The sequence below is a fragment of the Mustela erminea genome, chromosome 5, assembly GCF_009829155.1.
Source record: "Mustela erminea isolate mMusErm1 chromosome 5, mMusErm1.Pri, whole genome shotgun sequence".
Classification (NCBI taxonomy): Eukaryota; Metazoa; Chordata; class Mammalia; order Carnivora; family Mustelidae; genus Mustela; species Mustela erminea.
Window position 1 is genome coordinate 107,070,680 of NC_045618.1, and position 19,047 is coordinate 107,089,726.

General features: G+C 41.3%; 1 protein-coding gene across 6 annotated transcripts in view; it reads left to right on the top strand.

Moving 5' to 3' along the window:
* Positions 1-19,047, top strand: part of DAAM1 (dishevelled associated activator of morphogenesis 1) — a 163,066-nt gene that overhangs the window by 109,657 nt on the left and 34,362 nt on the right. For 4 of the 6 annotated variants that reach the window (XM_032344351.1, XM_032344355.1, XM_032344352.1 and 1 more), the window contains exons 5-15: positions 3,461-3,555; positions 5,818-6,151; positions 6,744-6,854; positions 6,972-7,075; positions 8,964-9,030; positions 9,227-9,344; positions 9,779-9,917; positions 10,200-10,258; positions 13,219-13,415; positions 13,946-14,248; positions 14,554-14,661. In XM_032344351.1, the coding sequence (XP_032200242.1) occupies positions 3,461-3,555; positions 5,818-6,151; positions 6,744-6,854; positions 6,972-7,075; positions 8,964-9,030; positions 9,227-9,344; positions 9,779-9,917; positions 10,200-10,258; positions 13,219-13,415; positions 13,946-14,248; positions 14,554-14,661 (1,635 nt within the window). The remainder of the gene's footprint in view (positions 1-3,460; positions 3,556-5,817; positions 6,152-6,743; positions 6,855-6,971; positions 7,076-8,963; positions 9,031-9,226; positions 9,345-9,778; positions 9,918-10,199; positions 10,259-13,218; positions 13,416-13,945; positions 14,249-14,553; positions 14,662-19,047) is intronic. The other 2 variants (XM_032344354.1, XM_032344356.1) reach the window with 1 other exon arrangement.

Here is a 19,047-nt window from a genome sequence, read left to right on the forward strand (position 1 = left end):
ACAACCCTGTGCTGCATTCACGAGTCATCTACATTTTAATTATATTTGCTTCCTATTCCAAAATCCTTTCCAAGAGTATCTCAAGGCAATTAAATTGTCAGTCACTTTGCTATTCTTGACGTGCTTAACACCTAACAAAGCTTTCTAATGCTCCTGGAAGGACAGAGGTGGCGTCTTTCTAGGGTTAAAGGTAAAAGGCAGTAACAACTTCTGAGTTAGTGAGCCTGCAGAACTCCTGTGTATGTAATGAACAAAGAGGTCTGGTGAGACCAAAATCCCTATGCTGAATTTTCTGTTTTTCTCACCTTATTTGTTGCTACCGCCTCCTACTGTGGGTCTGGCTGGTCTCTCTGCTAACCGTATTGGAGATTTCCCAACAGTATACAGCAGAGAGCCTGAGACATTGTCCCTGGGGACTGGAAAGACCTACAGTTCCTCCAAATCCTTTCACAGCCTGGCAGCTCAACTTGAGCTCTCTAGCTTAGGGATTTGTTGAAGGGGATTGATCCACGCTGTTACCGTCCTTTGTCTTCAGAATCCCTACCTCTCTGGAGCGTGCAGCGTGGGACAGCAGCATAACAGGCACTTTACGGGTTGTTTTAAATCCTTATAAGCACCCGGTGCTGGAAGTGCTGTTTATAGATAAGGAGTCTAGGACTTGGAGAAAGGTTACCTTGCCCAAGGTCATCTAATTAGGAACAGGAGAGCTGGAATGTAAACCTATCAGACTGAGCTCAAAGATTCCATTCTAATTTGCCTCTCACTTGGTTTTTAAAAACCCTTTGGCAAGTAAAAGAGGCCTGGTAATCCCACCCCCACGTCCCGACTTTTCCGAGCTGGGGCAGGCATCTGTTTTCTTTAATGCCTCCAGAGTCCGATGAACAGCCTGGGTCCAGAACTGCAGCCCTCAACTGGTCTGCGGAACAAGTTCAGTGACTTTGCGTAAGCTTCTTAACAAGAATGCTTTGTTCTTTAGAGGACCCCAGAGTGATCTGTTGGCTCTTAAAGAGTGAAAAACAGTATCATAAAAGCACAGCCCAATATAGGTTCGAGAAGGACCTGGGCTTCCTTTGGATGGGCTCGTCTGTGCCCTCCCAGGGAGGAAGGATGTGAGGTGAAGTTCAGAGTGCTGAGCAGACTGCCTTGTTGATTTCATACCAGTGAAATGTTTCCAACAGGAGCTTAGTACCAGACACCTAGACAGGAATGATTTCTGTGCTTACTTTGTGTCTCTCAGAACTGGATGTTCCAGTGCACATCTTAGTAGCCTTCATCAGATCCTACCAGGAGGCGCTTTGTCCTTTGCCCACTTCCAGGCAAAGGGGATTGAATAAGTGCAGAGAGCACCCAGGGAGGCCGCCACAAGCCTGACCTGCGTATGCCAAGGGGCATACTAGATGGTTGGCCTAGCAGCTCTCTTTAGAAAGTAGGAATGTCTCCTTTATCTGTGAAAAGCTGCAAATCAAGCCTTTTTCCTAAATGTGAAGCTTGAAAACTTTAGACTTCATATAATAGATTTTATTTTGAAAAGTCATACTGGAATATCCTGTTCCTCTGCATACCCTTAGTTTTCTTAGTATAACAAACACAATTTTTTATTCAAATCTAATTGTATCACATACAGAAAAGAGTGTGTTGCCTCTGTTTTAAAAGGAAGGTAATGGTCCTTACACTGGGAAAGGAAATTCTAATTCAATTTTCTTGACTTTTCATAAATCTCCTAGCTCTCCTAGCAAAAGACTTACTGTAGTCTGTTTTTATGCAGATGTTCCATCCTCTCCAACATTGTTAAAAGAATAATTACGTGCATCTTTCTTTGGTATTGGTGAACCATAATAAGAAATGTGTGTCTTCAATTTGGGTATAGTTTTGTGTGATTAAGCTTAGGAACAAGCGGTGATGTTCATAAACAGCTTGATTCTGAGCTGCAGATTCAAAGTGATTGCTTCAGAGTCTAAACGAGTTCAGCTGTGCCATAGGAGATTAAACATACTTGGCTGGATTCAGGCTGAATTTTCCAGGGAATGGGTCTCACAGAGCCGTGAAGAAATTTATTGGCCATTTCTGCACACAGCTTCCTCCCCTACCGTCCCCTGGTCACAGCTGTCCAGGCACATCACCAGCAAGAGGACAGTGTCAGCAGAAACAGTAACGCATTTGAAAATAAGACTTTACTGATTTTTATTTCAGTTGCCTTAAACGATACTGATATATTTCTTTGGAGCTTTAACCCTCCTAATTGTGAAGTCAAATTTAGGTTTTAGTTCCCATTTAGTTACTTAATACTGATACCATTAACTTGAAAAAATGAAGTCAAGTCACCCTCTGATGATCTGTAGTCCTGAAAGAAAGGGAGCGACTGGAGACACAAGGAGCCAAACAGACACAGGAGCCAAACCTCCCTTCCCCACTGCCCCACAATACCCCAGTCTGTTTCCCAGCCATGCATTCTATCAGAAGTGGTAGCAGGAAGGGAGACTGAGACTCGAATAGCACATGTTCAGAACAGGATGATGGCAACGGACCAGTGGCCCTGAGGCCATTAAGGCTGGAGGATACTTTTAGTACAACTAGGTGATCATGGGCTCAAAGGAATGGAATAGACTTTCTCACATGCACAGCACCCGTGACTGTAATGTCAACTGAGATCTTCCTGAGAGCCTTGCTCTACAGAGTGCGACCCATAGACGTGTAGCATCGGCACTGCACGGGAACTAGTCAGAAGTGCAGCATCTTGGGCTTCCCTGCAGACAGACCAAATCAGAGCCCTCGTTTTAGCAAGAGCCCCAGGAGATCCATCTCCGCATTAAAGTTTGGGAAGCTGTGCTCAACGGATCCCCAGGTAGGGAGGTTGTAAGCCTCCCACCCACTCCTTCAAGCACACAATCCACAGCCTCATTTCCAAGTGATGTTGAATCATTTTTAGAACTTAAGTATTTATTCTGAAAGAATTGTTCATCTTAGTATCAGGTCTAATTTGATTGTTCCTGTTAAATGATTTGGCATAACAAAAAGTGTAGAAGATTCTACTTTTTGGCTTGAGGATTACACAAACTGCCGTGGTTTGAGAGTGTCATAGTGTCACTAACTTGAGTTGCCAGAATGCTGTATTTAACTGCAGATCCAGTCTTCTTTCTATCAAATATAAATAGTAATGTTTTCATCAGAGTGTAGTTATAGTTATATAACTATAGTTGGACAAGTTAATCTCTACCGAAGATTTCTAAACATTTCTTAAAGCTTTATCTAAATTTTAAAAGAACATTCAGTAGAGGTCACAAATCTGGAATTCTTAGTACTTTTGCTCTATGTTTTGGTTTTATAGTAATCCTAGTAATAGATTTATTAGTTGTTTATTTGTATTAAAAGTGATAGTAGCATGTAATCTGTGGACTTGTTTTGCTTGTATCCTAATTAAATCATAGAATTTGAAGAGGTAACTTCAGTTTTCTTTGCATAGAGAAAATCTCTCCTGGCTTTAGAGAAGGAAGAGGAAGAAGAGAGAAGTAAAACTATAGAAAGCTTGAAGACCGCACTAAGGACAAAGCCAATGAGGTAATTCTTTCCTGGATAGCATGTATTACTGGTCTCTCTCTCTTTTTCTTCTTCTGCCCTTTTTTTCTCCCTTCTTTCCTACCCTCCTTTTTTCTTTTTTCTGCAAGAGCCAAACTTTCAAGGAAGTCTTAAAAACCTTCAGTTGAATCATGGGTGAAATATTTTAATCATTGAACATTCAATAAATTGATTTTCTTCAATTAAAAGATATGCAGATAGCTGTTAAGATGACGTAAATTTAAAAAGACAGAGACTAGCAAGTGATGGTGCAAATGTGAAGAAATCACAGCCCTTGTACATTGCTGGTGGGAGTGTAAAATGGTGCAGCCACTTCAGAAAACAGTAGGACAGTTTCTCAGAATGTTAAACATAGTGTTGCCCTATCACCTGTCAATTCTACTCCTCGATATATAGCTGAGGGAACAGAAATGTTCATGTTAACAGTATTCATAATGACCGAAAAGTGGAAACAACCCAAATTCTATCAGCTGATGAATGGGTAAATAGAAGGTGATATATCCATACAATGAATTATTATTCAGCTCTAGAAAGGAATAGACTACTGATACATGCTACAACATGGACAAGCCTTGAAGTTATTTATGCAGAGTGAAAGAAGCCAGATGAAAAAGGAAAACATATTGCATGATTTCATTTCTATGAAATGTCCAGAAAACACCAATCCATATAGACAGAAAGACCAAACCATTCAGAGAGAAAAATTAGTGGTTTCTTAGGGTTGGGGAGAGGGGGAAATGGTCCTTCGGGGATGACTAGACTGTTCTGAAATCAGATGATGTCAGTGGTTGCACAGCTCTGTGAATATTCATACATTTGAAAGTATGAATTTTATGGCATGTGAGTTATATCTCAATGAAACTGTTACTTAAAAATATGGGCAGTCAGCCTCCACTTGTGTATCTCTCACACCTTCATTTTCTATTAGTCTTTAAGGTTTGGTGGAATGTTGGGTTGCTTATAGGTACATTTCATTAACATGGGAGCTGTGAATGAAGCGACTTGATTTAACCAGCTGGGCTATATCTGTGTTGTGTGACTGCATGAGATGGCTGGAAAATAAAGATTTCCTTTTCTTTATTTGACTATAAAATGCTAACTAAGAATATATTGATTTATCAAAAATCCTATGCCATTATATGACAGGCTTTGTACCAATCCTAACTACATCAGTATTTTCCTATTTGTGTGTGTGTTTCCATTCTCAGATGTTAATAGGTATCCAAAACTAAGTGAGTTTGGAAATTTCTGGAGTAGTCATATAAACAAGTCATGTTATTTCTGAAATTTTCAGAGTTTCACGTGTATATGTGCATCGTGAATTTTTCTCATTGATCAGCTTACAGTAAATAAATGCCATGGGTATCAATTAATGTGCAGTAACAAAGGCTCACTTTTGTTTTATTTTAGCAGTTTATTTATTTAGTTTTTTAAGTAGGCTCCAGGCTCATCATGGGGCTTAAATTCATGACACTAAAATCAAGAGTCACATGCTCTGTGGACTGAGCCAGCCAGCTGCCCTTTCTTTGTTTTATATATAGGCATTCCCAGAGCATGTCCTACAAAAGAAGGGTTTTGCTACAAAATGTTAGTAATATAGATTATCATTGGACAAGCAAATATCCTGGAGCTTAAGGATGTTCTTTGACTTTCACTGATATGGATCACTGGTTAACATAAAGGTGTTTAGGAAGTTATAATAACATAGGACTTTTCTTTTTTTTTTTAAGATTTTATTTATTCACTTGACAGACAGAGATCACAAGTAGGCAGAGAGGCAGGCAGAGAGAGAGAGGAGAAAGCAGGCTCCCCGCTGAGCAGAGAGCCCCATGCAGGGCTCAATCCCAGGTCCCTGGGATCATGACCTGAGCTGAAGAGAGAGGCTTTAACCTACTGAGCCACCCAGGCGCCCCTTAACACAGGACTTTAAGACCACATATTCTGAGTGCCTTCATGTTCTTGATTTACTGTGGCTCTATGATCCATTCATTGGTTTTATTTCTTGTATCGGTTGAGATCTGTTTATCTCAAACAGAGATTATTTCACATATCTGGTAGAGCTGACCACTGGGTTTGTGCTGAGGAGGGGGTCAGGAATTCAGAAGACTTTTTTCATGAGGTCTTTGATACTTCAGGAACTACATCTTCCTTTCTCCTCTCCGGGCAAAACTTTTCCAGTAAGGGCTATTAGAAAATCGCAAAGAGACCTAAGTCTGATCCATTTTAACCTTCTTCTCCTGCCAGGTTTGTAACCAGATTTATTGACTTGGATGGCCTGTCATGTATTCTCAACTTTCTAAAGACCATGGACTACGAGACCTCAGAGTCTCGAATACATACCTCTCTCATTGGATGTATAAAGGCGCTAATGAACAACTCTCAAGGTCGGGCTCATGTCCTGGCCCACTCTGAGAGTATTAATGTGATTGCTCAGAGTCTGAGTACAGAGAACATTAAAACGAAGGTGGCCGTGCTGGAAATCTTGGGCGCCGTGTGCCTGGTTCCCGGGGGCCACAAGAAGGTTCTGCAGGCCATGCTGCACTACCAGAAGTATGCCAGCGAAAGAACCCGCTTTCAGGTAGGCACGCTCACTCTTCACTTTGTCATCCACCCCGTCTGACGGGTGCTTTCCTGGCCCTGAAGGGGGATCGTCACTTAAGATTCCCCTCTGTGGTGATGACTCAAGCGTTTCCTTCCTCTCGGGTTTTAGTACCAGAGTAGAATATGCCTTCACTAGTTGATCAATCTGGGATTTTAGATTTACTGAATTTGAAAATTTGGCCCTGCCTCCTACAACACATCTTTTTGAATCCACTAAATGCAGCGTTCCCTGAAATTTCACAGGTTATCATTCCTGATTTAGTATCAGTATAAACAGTGAGATTATGTCACCGTATTTATACTCAAATATAAAAAACAAACCAAGTCAAAAGCACAGTCTTTTGTACTTTGTATGCATGTATAAACGGACATAGGTGATGTAGGAATTTTGAAAGTAGAGTGTTTTGAACATATTTTAAGAAAAATAAAAGGTGGCTTTTCTATGGATGCATGTGATTCTGAGTAAACGCAAGATTTAAAACATTTACTTCTGAGCATAAAAATCAATAAAATGAGTGTAAGATTACTGATGATTCCATCCTTTGTTTTTATGTTTGTATCCTTGATAGACATTAATTAACGACTTGGATAAAAGCACAGGGCGGTATCGAGATGAAGTGAGTCTCAAGACTGCCATCATGTCCTTCATCAATGCAGTGCTAAGCCAAGGTGCAGGAGTGGTAAGAACCTTCCATGCTACTCATGAAAACATGGATTATTAAAGGATAATCTTCTTAAAAAGGTTTCTGTGAGTCCAAAAAGCATAAATATGTGTTTTATCACCCTTTCACTTTCAGGAAAGTTTGGACTTTAGACTTCATCTTCGCTATGAATTTCTGATGTTAGGAATTCAACCTGTAATAGATAAATTAAGGGAACATGAAAATTCAACATTAGATAGGTAAGTCAGATTGGTATCATCTGAGATAGCTCATGCTTTTTTCCTTGTACGTAGTGCCTGTGACTTGCATGTGGCCTTTCTGTAACATAAAGAGTTGGCTCCTGAATATGATTAGTTCAATGAATGGTGCTTTTGTGGTTAGACTGTCAGTGAAAGAAGTAACACATTGTATAGAGAATTTATTTATTTATTTATTTATTTTTTTTTTAAAAGATTTTATTTATTTATTTGACAGAGAGAAATCACAAGTAGATGGAGAGGCAGGCAGAGAGAGAGAGGGAAGCAGGCTCCCTGCTGAGCAGAGAGCCCGATGCGGGCCTTGATCCCAGGACCCTGAGATCATGACCTGAGCCGAAGGCAGCGGCTTAACCCACTGAGCCACCCAGGCGCCCTGTATAGAGAATTTAATGCGGGTGTGGCATCAGACTGAATCCACGTCCTCATCCTACCTCCTAACTTGCTATGTATTCGAGTCAAGGTGGTCAATTTTTCTGAATCTTACTGGTTGGTTCCCCCCTACAAAGAAATAGTGATAATAATGATGATAATGATGACCACTATCTTTTGTGGGCTGTTATGAAGATTGACTATAAGACATGGAATCTCTTAGCACCATGAGAGGCATTCTGTGAATGTGAATTTTCACTCTTTTGTTCATTTGCTCGTTTGTAATCATTTTGCTATTTCTAAGCTATCCCACTAGCTAGCTCTCAGACCTTTCCTTCTACTGCATTTCTTCCTCATTCATGCACTCTGAACATGCTCTTCTCCTTGGTAGTCTGTGACCGTGTTAAAATACTTTTGCCTCAGGGCCTTTGCACTTGCTATTTTCTCAGCATTAAAAGATCTTACCACGGATGTCTAAATTGCTTATTCCCTTCTTCCCTTCAGAGAGAGCTTTTCCAGCAGTGTGTGTACACAACTCACATCACCTCACATCATTCTCTTTTCCCTTTACCCTGATGTACTTGTCTTCATAGAACTTATCCTCAGTGTCTAAAATGCATAGTAGGGGTTCAGTAAATACTTGAATGAATAAGTGAATGGCATGAGTATTTCTTTGGTCTTAATTCATCAGTCAGGCAAGTGTAGATATATGAACTTATTTTTCTTTCTTTCTTTCTTTCTTTCTTTCTTTCTTTCTTTCTTTTTTTAAAGATTTTATTTATTTATTTGGCAGAGAGAGAGAGAGAGAGACAGAGATCACAAGTAGGCAGGCAGAGAGAGAGAGGGAAGCAGGCTCCCCACTGAGTGGAGAGCCTGATGTGGGGCTGGATCCCAGGACCCTGAGATCACGACCTGAGCCGAAGGCAGAGGCTTAACCCACTGAGCCACCCAGGCGCCCCCAGACTTATTTTTCCATAAGGGAGTCTCTGAGCAGAATCTGGACTTGATTGTTTCTGGATTTGATAAATATTTATTAATTGCCTACTATATACCAGCCATCCTAGGTTTTTAGGTTTGTCTCTTATTGTGATCTCATTTCAGTCAGAGTATGTCTTTTTCCTTAGAACACTTAAGTAAAGGCACCCAAATTTTGTTGTTTATTTCTTACTTTTTTTTTTTTTTAAAGATTTTATTTATTTATTTGACAGACAGAGATCACAAGTAGGCAGAGAGGCAGGCAGAGAGAGAGAGAGGAGGAAGCAGGCTCCCCGCAGAGGAGAGAGCCCGATGTGGGGCTTGATCCCAGGACTCTGGGATCATGACCTGAGCCAAAGGCAGAGGCTTTAACCCACTGAGCCACCCAGGCGCCCCTGTTGTCATATTTCTTTTAGAGAAATCTATGAATATTCAGGAAAGGCATTCATATTAATGTCCTAATTCCCATGTGCTTGTGTTTGTAGGATGTTCTACTTTTAATAGCTTCTCTTTTATTGGATTTCAGACATTTAGATTTTTTTGAAATGCTCCGAAATGAAGATGAACTAGAATTTGCCAAAAGATTTGAACTGGTAGGTATGCTTATGATTATTCTGATTTAATTCATCAGCTCCTGGAATTTCCCTATTGTGTGTTGAGTGGACAAGGACTGGGTATAACCTGCTGCCCATGTGGCAGGATTAGCTGGGCCTTGGATTTGCTTACCTTGCTTTGCAGATATTGAGGATATTGGCTGCTTGACCTAGATTTCTTTTTCATATGGAATAGGTTCACATAGACACAAAAAGTGCGACTCAGATGTTTGAACTGACCAGGAAGAGGCTGACCCATAGTGAAGCTTACCCTCACTTCATGTCCATCCTGCACCACTGCCTCCAAATGCCTTGTGAGTGTGTTTGTGACTTACACGTGTGTTTTCCGAATGTTTGGACATCATCCAAAGGGCCCTGTCTTCTGAGCAGTACTGATTAGGTCGGGTGCACACCATGGATTCCATACCTTGGTTTCGTGACAGTCCAGAGTGTCTCCACACAGCTCCATGGTGAGCTATTGTGACATTCCAAAACTGAAGTGAATTATAACCTAGTTCGATTTTAAAAATAAATATATGCCTCACAACACATTTCGAAAAGGCTAGAAAGTGCCTCTCAATCACATAAGTGATCACTGCATGTCGGAATTCCAGAAACTTTGGGAAGTGCTGGTGCAGATGTAAACATCTCTGATTCTGTGGCTCTGGCGGGTGACCACTATTGAAAAATATTCATCCTAGTTTAGAAACAACTTGAAGTATTTTTCCACCATTCTTTTCTTTTTTAGATAAGAGAAGTGGCAACACCGTTCAGTACTGGCTACTACTAGATAGAATTATACAGCAAATAGTTATTCAAAATGACAAAGGACAGGACCCCGACACCACACCTTTGGAAAACTTTAACATTAAGAATGTCGTACGAATGTAAGTTTCTTATTTTGCAGTCTGTGAGATAATAGTCACCATGTAAGACATTTATTTTTTCCCTACTTTAAAATAGCAGCTGGGGGAACTGAAATGTTCTAGACGTCAAATATGAGTATATATATGTATGTAATATATCTGAGTAACATCCGGGTTTAAATGGGTTTCAAGCATACTGAGGGCTTTCTGTGCAGCGGACTATTTTTGTACCTAGAGAGCATGTATTTTGGCAGTGGGCCTTTTATGTTTTTTGTAATGAATACTCCTTTTACTATTATACAGGTTGGTTAATGAAAATGAAGTTAAACAGTGGAAAGAACAAGCAGAAAAGATGAGAAAAGGTAAATAATGAGGCCCCGACAAGAGAAGAGGCCGTGTTACTGGTTAATTGGGCAGCTCTGCCCTCTGTATATTTTAGAAATTTGCGTTAATACTTCTTCCCGACTTTAGTGCATCAAACAGTCTTTCCTTTTTCCATGTCTTAGGGGCATTTTTGCCCTGTTTTCTCCTGAATCGAGCTATTTTAGTTGTCATGCTGATTGTTAAGTATTTTATCCTTTTATTATAATTATGTAAATTTTTTTGGAAGAGCTTGTAGCATTTGGTGTTTGGTATTCATTGATTCAAATTTTCTTAACTACTGCTCCTTCCAGCCTCCCTGCCCCGCCCCATAACTGTTCGTTAAGTCACACTAGGTTTTAAGAAATGTAATAAAGAACAGCAGGGATGACCCAGAATTTTAAAAGGAAAACCCAGGCCACTTGGTTTCAGCAGCCCCATTCGCCATGTGACCTTAATTTGGTACCAGTTATAAAAAGAAAAATCATGTAGAAAACCACTGACCATTGTAGATATATACATTATGAGACTTTCACAGACCAGCTCTTGGTGAGTATTAGAATATGTCTTTGGTATTAACACTCAGCATCAAATGCCAGGAGGGTCATTTGTGCCTATTGCTGTGCCAGCGCAGAGAAGGGACATAAGTTGCCCCACTTCCTTCAGAATACAACAACTGAAGTTGGCCCTTTTGTAAAAACAGTCCTGTTCCTGGCCTCTGCTCTTTCACTATGCTGGTTAACTGACTTCCTTTTCCTGGTCCAAGTTATTTAGCCACAGCCAGCAAAACACAATAGCATTCACCCCGATATTTAGTGTGTTGAAAAGAGGGTCCAAAAGATGCCAGAGCATTTCCTTTTCCCTCATCACATTTGTCCTTTTCCATTGAGCAGAAAAGCAGAGCCACCACTGTTAGCAGGAAATACCATGTGTGAAGTACATTTATATTACAGGTTCCTCACGTAAGGAACATTGCTCTCACATAAGCAAGGTTGCCACATACATTTTTTATTAATAGATTCCAGAAATTGTTATAAAAAGAAGAGAAACACTAAGAGTTTGGGGTGAAGAGAGATTATACCAAAGAGAAGATGATTGGGGGGAACTCTAGAGGTGCCCTCTAGAGCATGGGGATTCAAGGGTGCAAGCTGAGGAGAGTATGTAGGACAGAAGCTTTGGAGTCATTCATTTGTTCCGTGCATGCTTGTCTAATGCCTGTATATATCAGGCACTGCATTGGGCTCTGGGTACATGTGCAGGCAGTGACGTCCTCTTCTCCACTCTTCTTCCTCTGTGAGATGCAGATTACACCCAGCTCACAGAGCTGTTACAAAGATTAAATGACAAAGCAAATAAAGAGGCTCTAATGTAATGCCTGGCACATACGGTTGCACAGTAAACAATAGGGACTGTGGTAGGATTCTCCTCTCATAGGTGGTACAAGAGATAAGGGCCAAGGTCAGTGAGGTCACAGGGAGAGTGTAAAAAAGGAGGTACTGTAGATAAAATTAATTCTTTTCTGAAAGCTTCAGGTAGCAAGGGTGTATTAAAGAGGGCATACTTTGATGAATCGGAGGGTGGAGGCTGTAAGGAGATGGGAAGTTCTCTGGACCTGGAAGGTGGAAGTAACTTGGTGTCCTTTGTGGAAAGAAGCCTTTTGGCAGCAGCTTCCCAGACATGGTATTATATCCGAGTCATCTGATGGGCATTTGAAAACCAATTCCTAAGCCCTGTCCCCCCAACCATAGAACAGACTCCCAAAATGTTAAACTCTCTCAGGTGGTTCTGACACACAGCTGGGTTTGTCAGAGCTTCATGACCAGTGATCAGAGGCAAGTCTTACAATTGTGGAAGAGGAATGAATTAGAGGTAGAAGAGGAGACTGGGGTGCAGTGAGGTCATTTTTAGACACATCTCAGAGGAAGTCAGGGGCGCATTCCACACAGCGGCAGAAGCGGACTGGTGGTTATCTTGACTCCAAAGCTTTCTAGTGGCTTGACCTCTTCTCTGTGAACTGAGTTGGGGGGACTCAGAAAGTAAGAGACAGAGAAAGCAAGAATTTAAATGTGTTACCAGATTCAGAAATAGAGACTAATTCTGTGTAGCTCTGCCCCAGTGGATTATATCTCTAGTGGGTTTACTAAATAAAAGGAGTAGGAATCGGGGCCAAGTATTTGAAATAAAAATCTGCAGCCTAAACTTCATTAGTCTTTTTTCCCAAAGCCCCTCACTCCTGTGAGGGCTGGAGTCAGCAGGCATATTGGCAATGTAAATAAGCATTAGGCTAAATTGGATGCCTTGTTCCATTAGAGCAGGATTGGGACACCTCATAGTTCTCTCCCCAGATTATGGTGATTCTCACACTCTGCCCTTGTTTTTAATGCTGAGATGATAACATTTGCTTTCACAAGTTTTAAGAATTATTTGTCAGAAGCATGAAATCCTTCAAGTCCAAGTAGCCTTCTGAGAGGAGAACAGGAGAAGGGACTCGGTGTTGGGACAGACATGGTCTGAGATCAGCATGTCCTCACAGAGCAAGATCTTCCCTTTCAGCCCTGTGCTCGCTGGACATGAGCCAACAACCTAGCTAATAAACAGTGGCTTCTCTGGTTCTATTTCTAATTTGTGAAAAGAGGCCCTTTTAATATTCATTTTCCCTAGAGTGATTAAAGGGCCATTTATATGACAGGATCCTGAAGTAAGTACCAACCAGGACCCCTTCTCCTCCGCAAATAGGTGCTCACACTTTAGGGTCTCTTCTGTAGTTAATAATGTTCATCTAAGGACCCCTCCAAGTACTAACACCACTGAACCCGCAAGCTGCTCCCTTTGATGGAGAAGAGGAATAATATTTACCTAATAAAGAGCCTCAACAATCATCCGCAGCCAATTTTCTGTTTAGAGAAAGCGCTTCCACTTTGAAGAGTCCCCTGTTTTCATGTCCCGTTGTTTTCTTGTGCAGAGCACAATGAATTACAACAGAAATTGGAAAAGAAGGAGCGCGAGTGTGATGCCAAGACCCAAGAGAAGGAAGAGATGATGCAGACCTTAAATAAAATGAAAGAGAAACTTGAAAAGGAGACTAGCGAGCATAAGCAAGTCAAGCAGCAGGTGGCGGATCTCACAGCACAGCTCCATGAGCTCAGCAGGGTGAGCACGGTGAGGGCCGGGCGATGGGCCCGGTCTTGGCAGCTGCCGAGGCCGCACTTACCCTGGAGACCCTCACCTTAGGCAGACAACTGCTGCCTGGGGGATAAATCCTGGTGATTTATCACAGGGGTCGGAAGACTTGCTGCCTCTGCTATCCTGTGGGTTAGGCAGCAGAGGCGACGTGAGGGTGTGCATTTCTAATACAGGTCCTCTCATCAGAGCAGAGGGACTCACACTGACTTCTTGAAATGAAAACTGGTTTTTTGAAAACCAGACCATGATGTTACAAGAAGCGAGACATATGTGAATGAGCGCTTTACAAATTAGCCCTGAGGTTCCAGATACAAAGGGCTGACTCAGTTGTCCCTGAAGAGCCTACACCCATTTGATTTACTGCCCCTGCAAACCCATGTTCTCAGAAGTGTGGATTTCTCTATAACATACATTTTAGGCAAAGTTTCAGACTCTCAGAATCATCTGATGAATTTACTTCTTCCACTGACGTTTTGTCATTTTTTTTTTTTTTTTTACCTTTTCAGAGAGCCGTCTGTGCTTCAATCCCAGGAGGACCCTCACCTGGAGCCCCAGGGGGGCCCTTTCCTTCCTCTGTACCAGGATCCCTCGTTCCGCCGCCCCCACCACCTCCACCCCTGCCAGGTGTAATGCTTCCACCTCCACCCCCTCCCCTTCCTCCAGGCGGCCCTCCCCCTCCCCCTGGGCCACCTCCCTTAGGAGGGATCCTGCCACCTCCTGGCGCTCCACTGGGGCTGGCACTCAAGAAGAAAAACATTCCGCAGCCCACAAATGCCCTGAAATCCTTCAACTGGTCTAAGCTGCCCGAGGTAAGCCCTTTGTTCTAATTTTCCCTCTAAGGGATAGCATTAGCAGTTCGCAGTGTTGTGCCTGCAAAGGGAAACAGTCCTGGTCGTTAATTGATTTCAGTTTCTAGTTTGGACTCGGGTTCTCACCAGCTCAGATATTTACGTGATAAAACTGGACTAAATGGCATGTTGTCTGAAGCCAGCCCACTCTGAGCATCTGGTAAAATGAAAAATTGGGGATAGTAGCACTTTGAAAAAAAAAAATCGTGTCTATTCTTTTTGTGTATTAACTATAACTCTAGCACTTATTAACTTGTTGTTTGCAGAATAAACTAGAAGGAACAGTATGGACTGAAATTGATGATACAAAAGTCTTCAAAATTCTAGATCTTGAAGACCTGGAAAGAACATTCTCTGCCTACCAAAGACAGCAGGTAACAACACGTGGTCTCCAAGATGCTAAAAGAATAAAAAAACATCATCCTTGTGCGTGGTTCCTGGGCCATCTGTCACCCCATGATGTGATAGGCATCTTAGTTCTAGGCTGCTGGGTCTACCCTGGTATGTTCCTGCCAAGCAGCATGGTGTGTGTGTGTCCACATGTGTGTCTAGGTGCCCGTCAGTTGTGTGTGTGAACGTGTTGAAACTCATACCCTGGTGTGTATTCAAGACCTTATCTCCTTTGGTGGAGGCAGTTCTTAATACTTATTATTATTATCACTTGTACTTAGTCCAGAAGGGTCACCAGGAGAAAATAGTACTAGGAGAGCTACGTAACTTGTATTGTCCCCTCACGAGGTGTGTTTCTCAAGCCATTTTAGCATATCTGGCTTTTAAATATATGTATCAAGTGGTTATTATCAGAAGTGGACTGCTCTGAAGTAGGTGGAGCTTTTAGAAGTGCAGAAGTTTGTAAATAACTCTAACTTGGCAGTTAGCTAGAACCTCGGAGAGGAATTCTCACTGTATGTCATGAACCTGATAGACTCAGAAGTGGGGCTGGGAAGGCGGAGCTAGTTGGCGGATGGCACTGATAGAGAGAACCAGAGAAGCTTCTGAAACATGAGCAAAGCATTTGTGATACTAGTGAGAATACTAGTGGTACCTGGTGCTTGCTGGCTGGCTGTGTCGATGTGACCAGTTAGCAAGCATGATGCCATAAGCCCCAATCCCTTCTGGCTGGTACCTCTTACTCCTAGAGATGGCATCTTAATAGATCCTCCTAATAGTAGACCAGAAGAGGTCACAGCAAGGTGGCTGGGGACAGAGAATTTCAGAAGAACAAGGAACAGGTGGAGTAGGATCCCAGTCAGACACCTGGGAAGGGCTACATTGTATCCTGGAGCATGAGCAGGAAGATTCTTCACCGTGACCAAAGAGATGCTGCAGAGAGCAGAACAGTTCTTACTAGGAACGCAGGCATCTGCACAGGGGCTTTCCTTGGGCTTTGCTGGGAGGTCTTTAATGCCTGCAGGAATCATGCCCGGGCAGGGTGGGGGGGCCATCCTCAGACAAGCTGCACACTTCCTAGTCTGCTTAGGCGGGCCCTGGTTCCCAAGGAAAAGTGTCTCAGAACAGAACAAGCAAGCATCAGGAGAAGATGGACTGAGGCTGGGGAGAAGAAAAGCTGACACATTTTTATTTCAAAACCTTTGATGCATCTGAACTTGAAAAGGTAGTGTATGCCTATTAGTCAGAATATTTCACTGAGAGGGAAAGCTTCTCTGTAGTGCATTTTATGCTATGCTAGTTGAGTACGAAAATGCAGATGGTTGTCTGTTATGGTAGCATGACCCTAAAACAGGAGCCCCTCAGCTGGGACCTCCCTCCCTCCCCCGTAAGTATGAGGCAGTTGTACACACAAAATAAAGGAAAGCAAAGAAAAAAACGATAAGACATGCCCAGTAGCTTTCAAAGGACAACCGAAGGGTATGTTTTCGGGCCCTCGTATGGCAGGTGCTTGGATCAGGCTTGTTCCTGATTGGCTGCGATGGGCCTCTTCTCTCTGGCTCTCTGCTGACCCAGGAGGGTGTTCTCTGGGTGACATTTTAGCAAATTTCCTGTTAGATTCAAATGATCTTCTGACCTCGTTGCACATCCAATTGATTTCCCACTTCAGTTTTAGTCACTAATACTGGCCCATTCTGGATGCCTAAGATGAAGGTTTAGGAATTCAGAAAAGTAAATTAAAGGAAGGGAAAACAGCAGTTATTCCAAGCTGCTGTTCAAGTCTGAGCATGTAGGCTGCATTTATTATGAGGGCAGGTGGTTAAAAGACCCAAGTTTACAAGACTCGTAATTAACAGGCTTTCAACAGAAGGTGCAGAAGGATGCTGCCAAAGTGCTCTGGGACAAATATGTGGACAGTTCTCAAGAGCTCTGGGAGATGAGGTTGTAGAAAGCCTAGCAATTGGGTAATTGTCTCCTAGCAACCAGTTGCTGTTTAAGTAATCAGTAGTCATTCCCATCAGTATAGACCAGAACATTTCAGTTGTACTTAACACTAAGTAGACTGGTAAGTAGAATCATTTGTGACATTTTCAATAGCACTTCCTGGAAAAAAAATTTCAACACATTTGGCTCAGCTTAATTGAAGTATGTTTCCTCTCTTGGTGCAAGAATTTGAGATGAGATTTTTAAACCATAGATAGATTTCCCAAATGAAGGTAATTTGAGCCATTTTATTGAGTTTATTACATGTTGAGAGACAGAAAAAAAAAAATCTAAAGATACAGACATTCTAGTAGAAATATGTAGGACAGAGTAAAGGAAATGGGGTATCCGTCATTGCGTGTTCCCTAGTCTCCTATCTAATGGCAATGTCTAAGACCCGTGCATTTTCATTTTAATCTTGGCAGTGCACTATGTAATTATCATCACACTTGAACTGCTCTCTTTTCCACTCCCAAGTGAATACTGGGAACCTATTTTTTTTCTACGATATCTCCTCTTTCTTCTCTCCACTTCTAAAACCTTGGTCAGATTGCCTGAACTTCAGCCAGTTGCTTGAGCAAGTCAGTTTCTCAGGCAGAAGAACACTTGAATGCCATTACTTGCATGCCTGTAACAAGAACACTACACTGAGTAAGATTTTGAACAAAATCTCAAATATGAGATTAGTATAATTTAGGTGAACACTGATTTATGATATTTAGGAAATATTTTATATACATATGTACACATACACAAAAAATGCCCAATTGATCTGAGAAATATTTTATCATTAAAATCAAAATGTATTTATAATGTCTGCTTTGTATATGAAATACTTCAAAGGTTGCAGATGTATTAAACTGTTACACAGGTGTGCGAAGCAACTTGCTACATAAAAGCAAAGTGGAGGACAACCTGCAAACAACCATAATATAGACTAAAAAATGACAATATTAAGTATCTATTACATTTTTGGTGCTGAATACGAAATATATAGTCCCAGTCTCATCAATCCCAAAATTTAATTCTTGAGGCACTCTTATACTTACTTTTTTATTTAACCCTCATGCCAGCTCTATGAGGTATTATTTCTATCTCACCAATAAGTAGAAATAGGGCTTAGTTTATATTCAGTGTCTGAACAGGTGGCACAACCAGGTTACAAAGTGGCGTAAATTCTTAGTTTCACTTGGTTCTTATGCAGTGCTCCTGTTGGTGATGAAAGTCAGGCTTTGTAAAGGATTGTCTGTAATCACAGTTTTAAGAATAAGACCATTTCTATTCAGGATTTTTTTTTCAGTGTGGATAGCAAAGGTGTGCAGAGCGATTATGTAGGCTTATGTGCCCCATGAAATGGAATAGCAGGCAGTTATTCCCCTGCTTACATTCCAGAAGTTCATTTGAAAGTCAATTTCTTGAATCTCAGAACCTTATTTTCTCATTGAAACTGTATTATGCGTGATTTCCAGGCCAACCACAAAAGACTTATTTTAATACATAATGTGCATTGCATAGTAGTACTGTTTCAGATAGAGTTAAACAATAATTCATTTTGGTTTTGTGGGAAATTTTCCTGTTGAGATGTTATAAATTCATTCTCCCTATCTGTGGAATTGGGTAGAGGAAAGTGAATGTCCCATTTACCTAAAAGGAGTCATATCTTTGTAGCAATAAATTAACAGCTTGTATCTCCATTCCTTCTCAGTTCTTTGCCTGAGGACACTCCTTTAGCAGCATGTAGTATATAACATTTGAAAGCCTCTCTGCTCTGATTTAGGGAACGAAGGATAACTGTTATCCCAAGCTCCTGAATCTGACCTCTCCTGCTAATATGTAATAGACAAGTCATTCTTGGGCTCCCATTTGGAACATTCAATGCTATCTTCTCATTTTTTAAAATATAAATGATCAAAGAATTTTTCTTTCTTTTTACATTTTCATTATTCTGTAGATCTAGATTTTACATTGAAAAATTATGAATTAACCCTAATTCATTATTTATTTCAGGAATCTTGGCCCTTAGCCACAGCACATATAGAAAGAAAAGGTTTTGTACAAATAGTATGTATTTCTATGAATAGTATGCATTTTTCTAGAGAGAGGTCCCTAGCTTTTATCAGATTTACAAAGGGACCTCAACCTCAAAAAGATTAAGAACCATTCAGGTAAGGATTATTATTATCTGTGAAGTGTTGAAGCATCCTGTCATTGCAGAACTTTATCTCTAAGAATCTGTCAGCATTGGTTCCTGAAAATGCAAGTCCCAGCTTTCTGTTTCCCAAAGGCCTACACCAAAAATCATCTGAAAAAATCAGACATCCTATTAGGTAAAACCAAATATAGCTGATCTTATGGTGTTTGGCCCAAGCCAATTAGGGAATAATTTA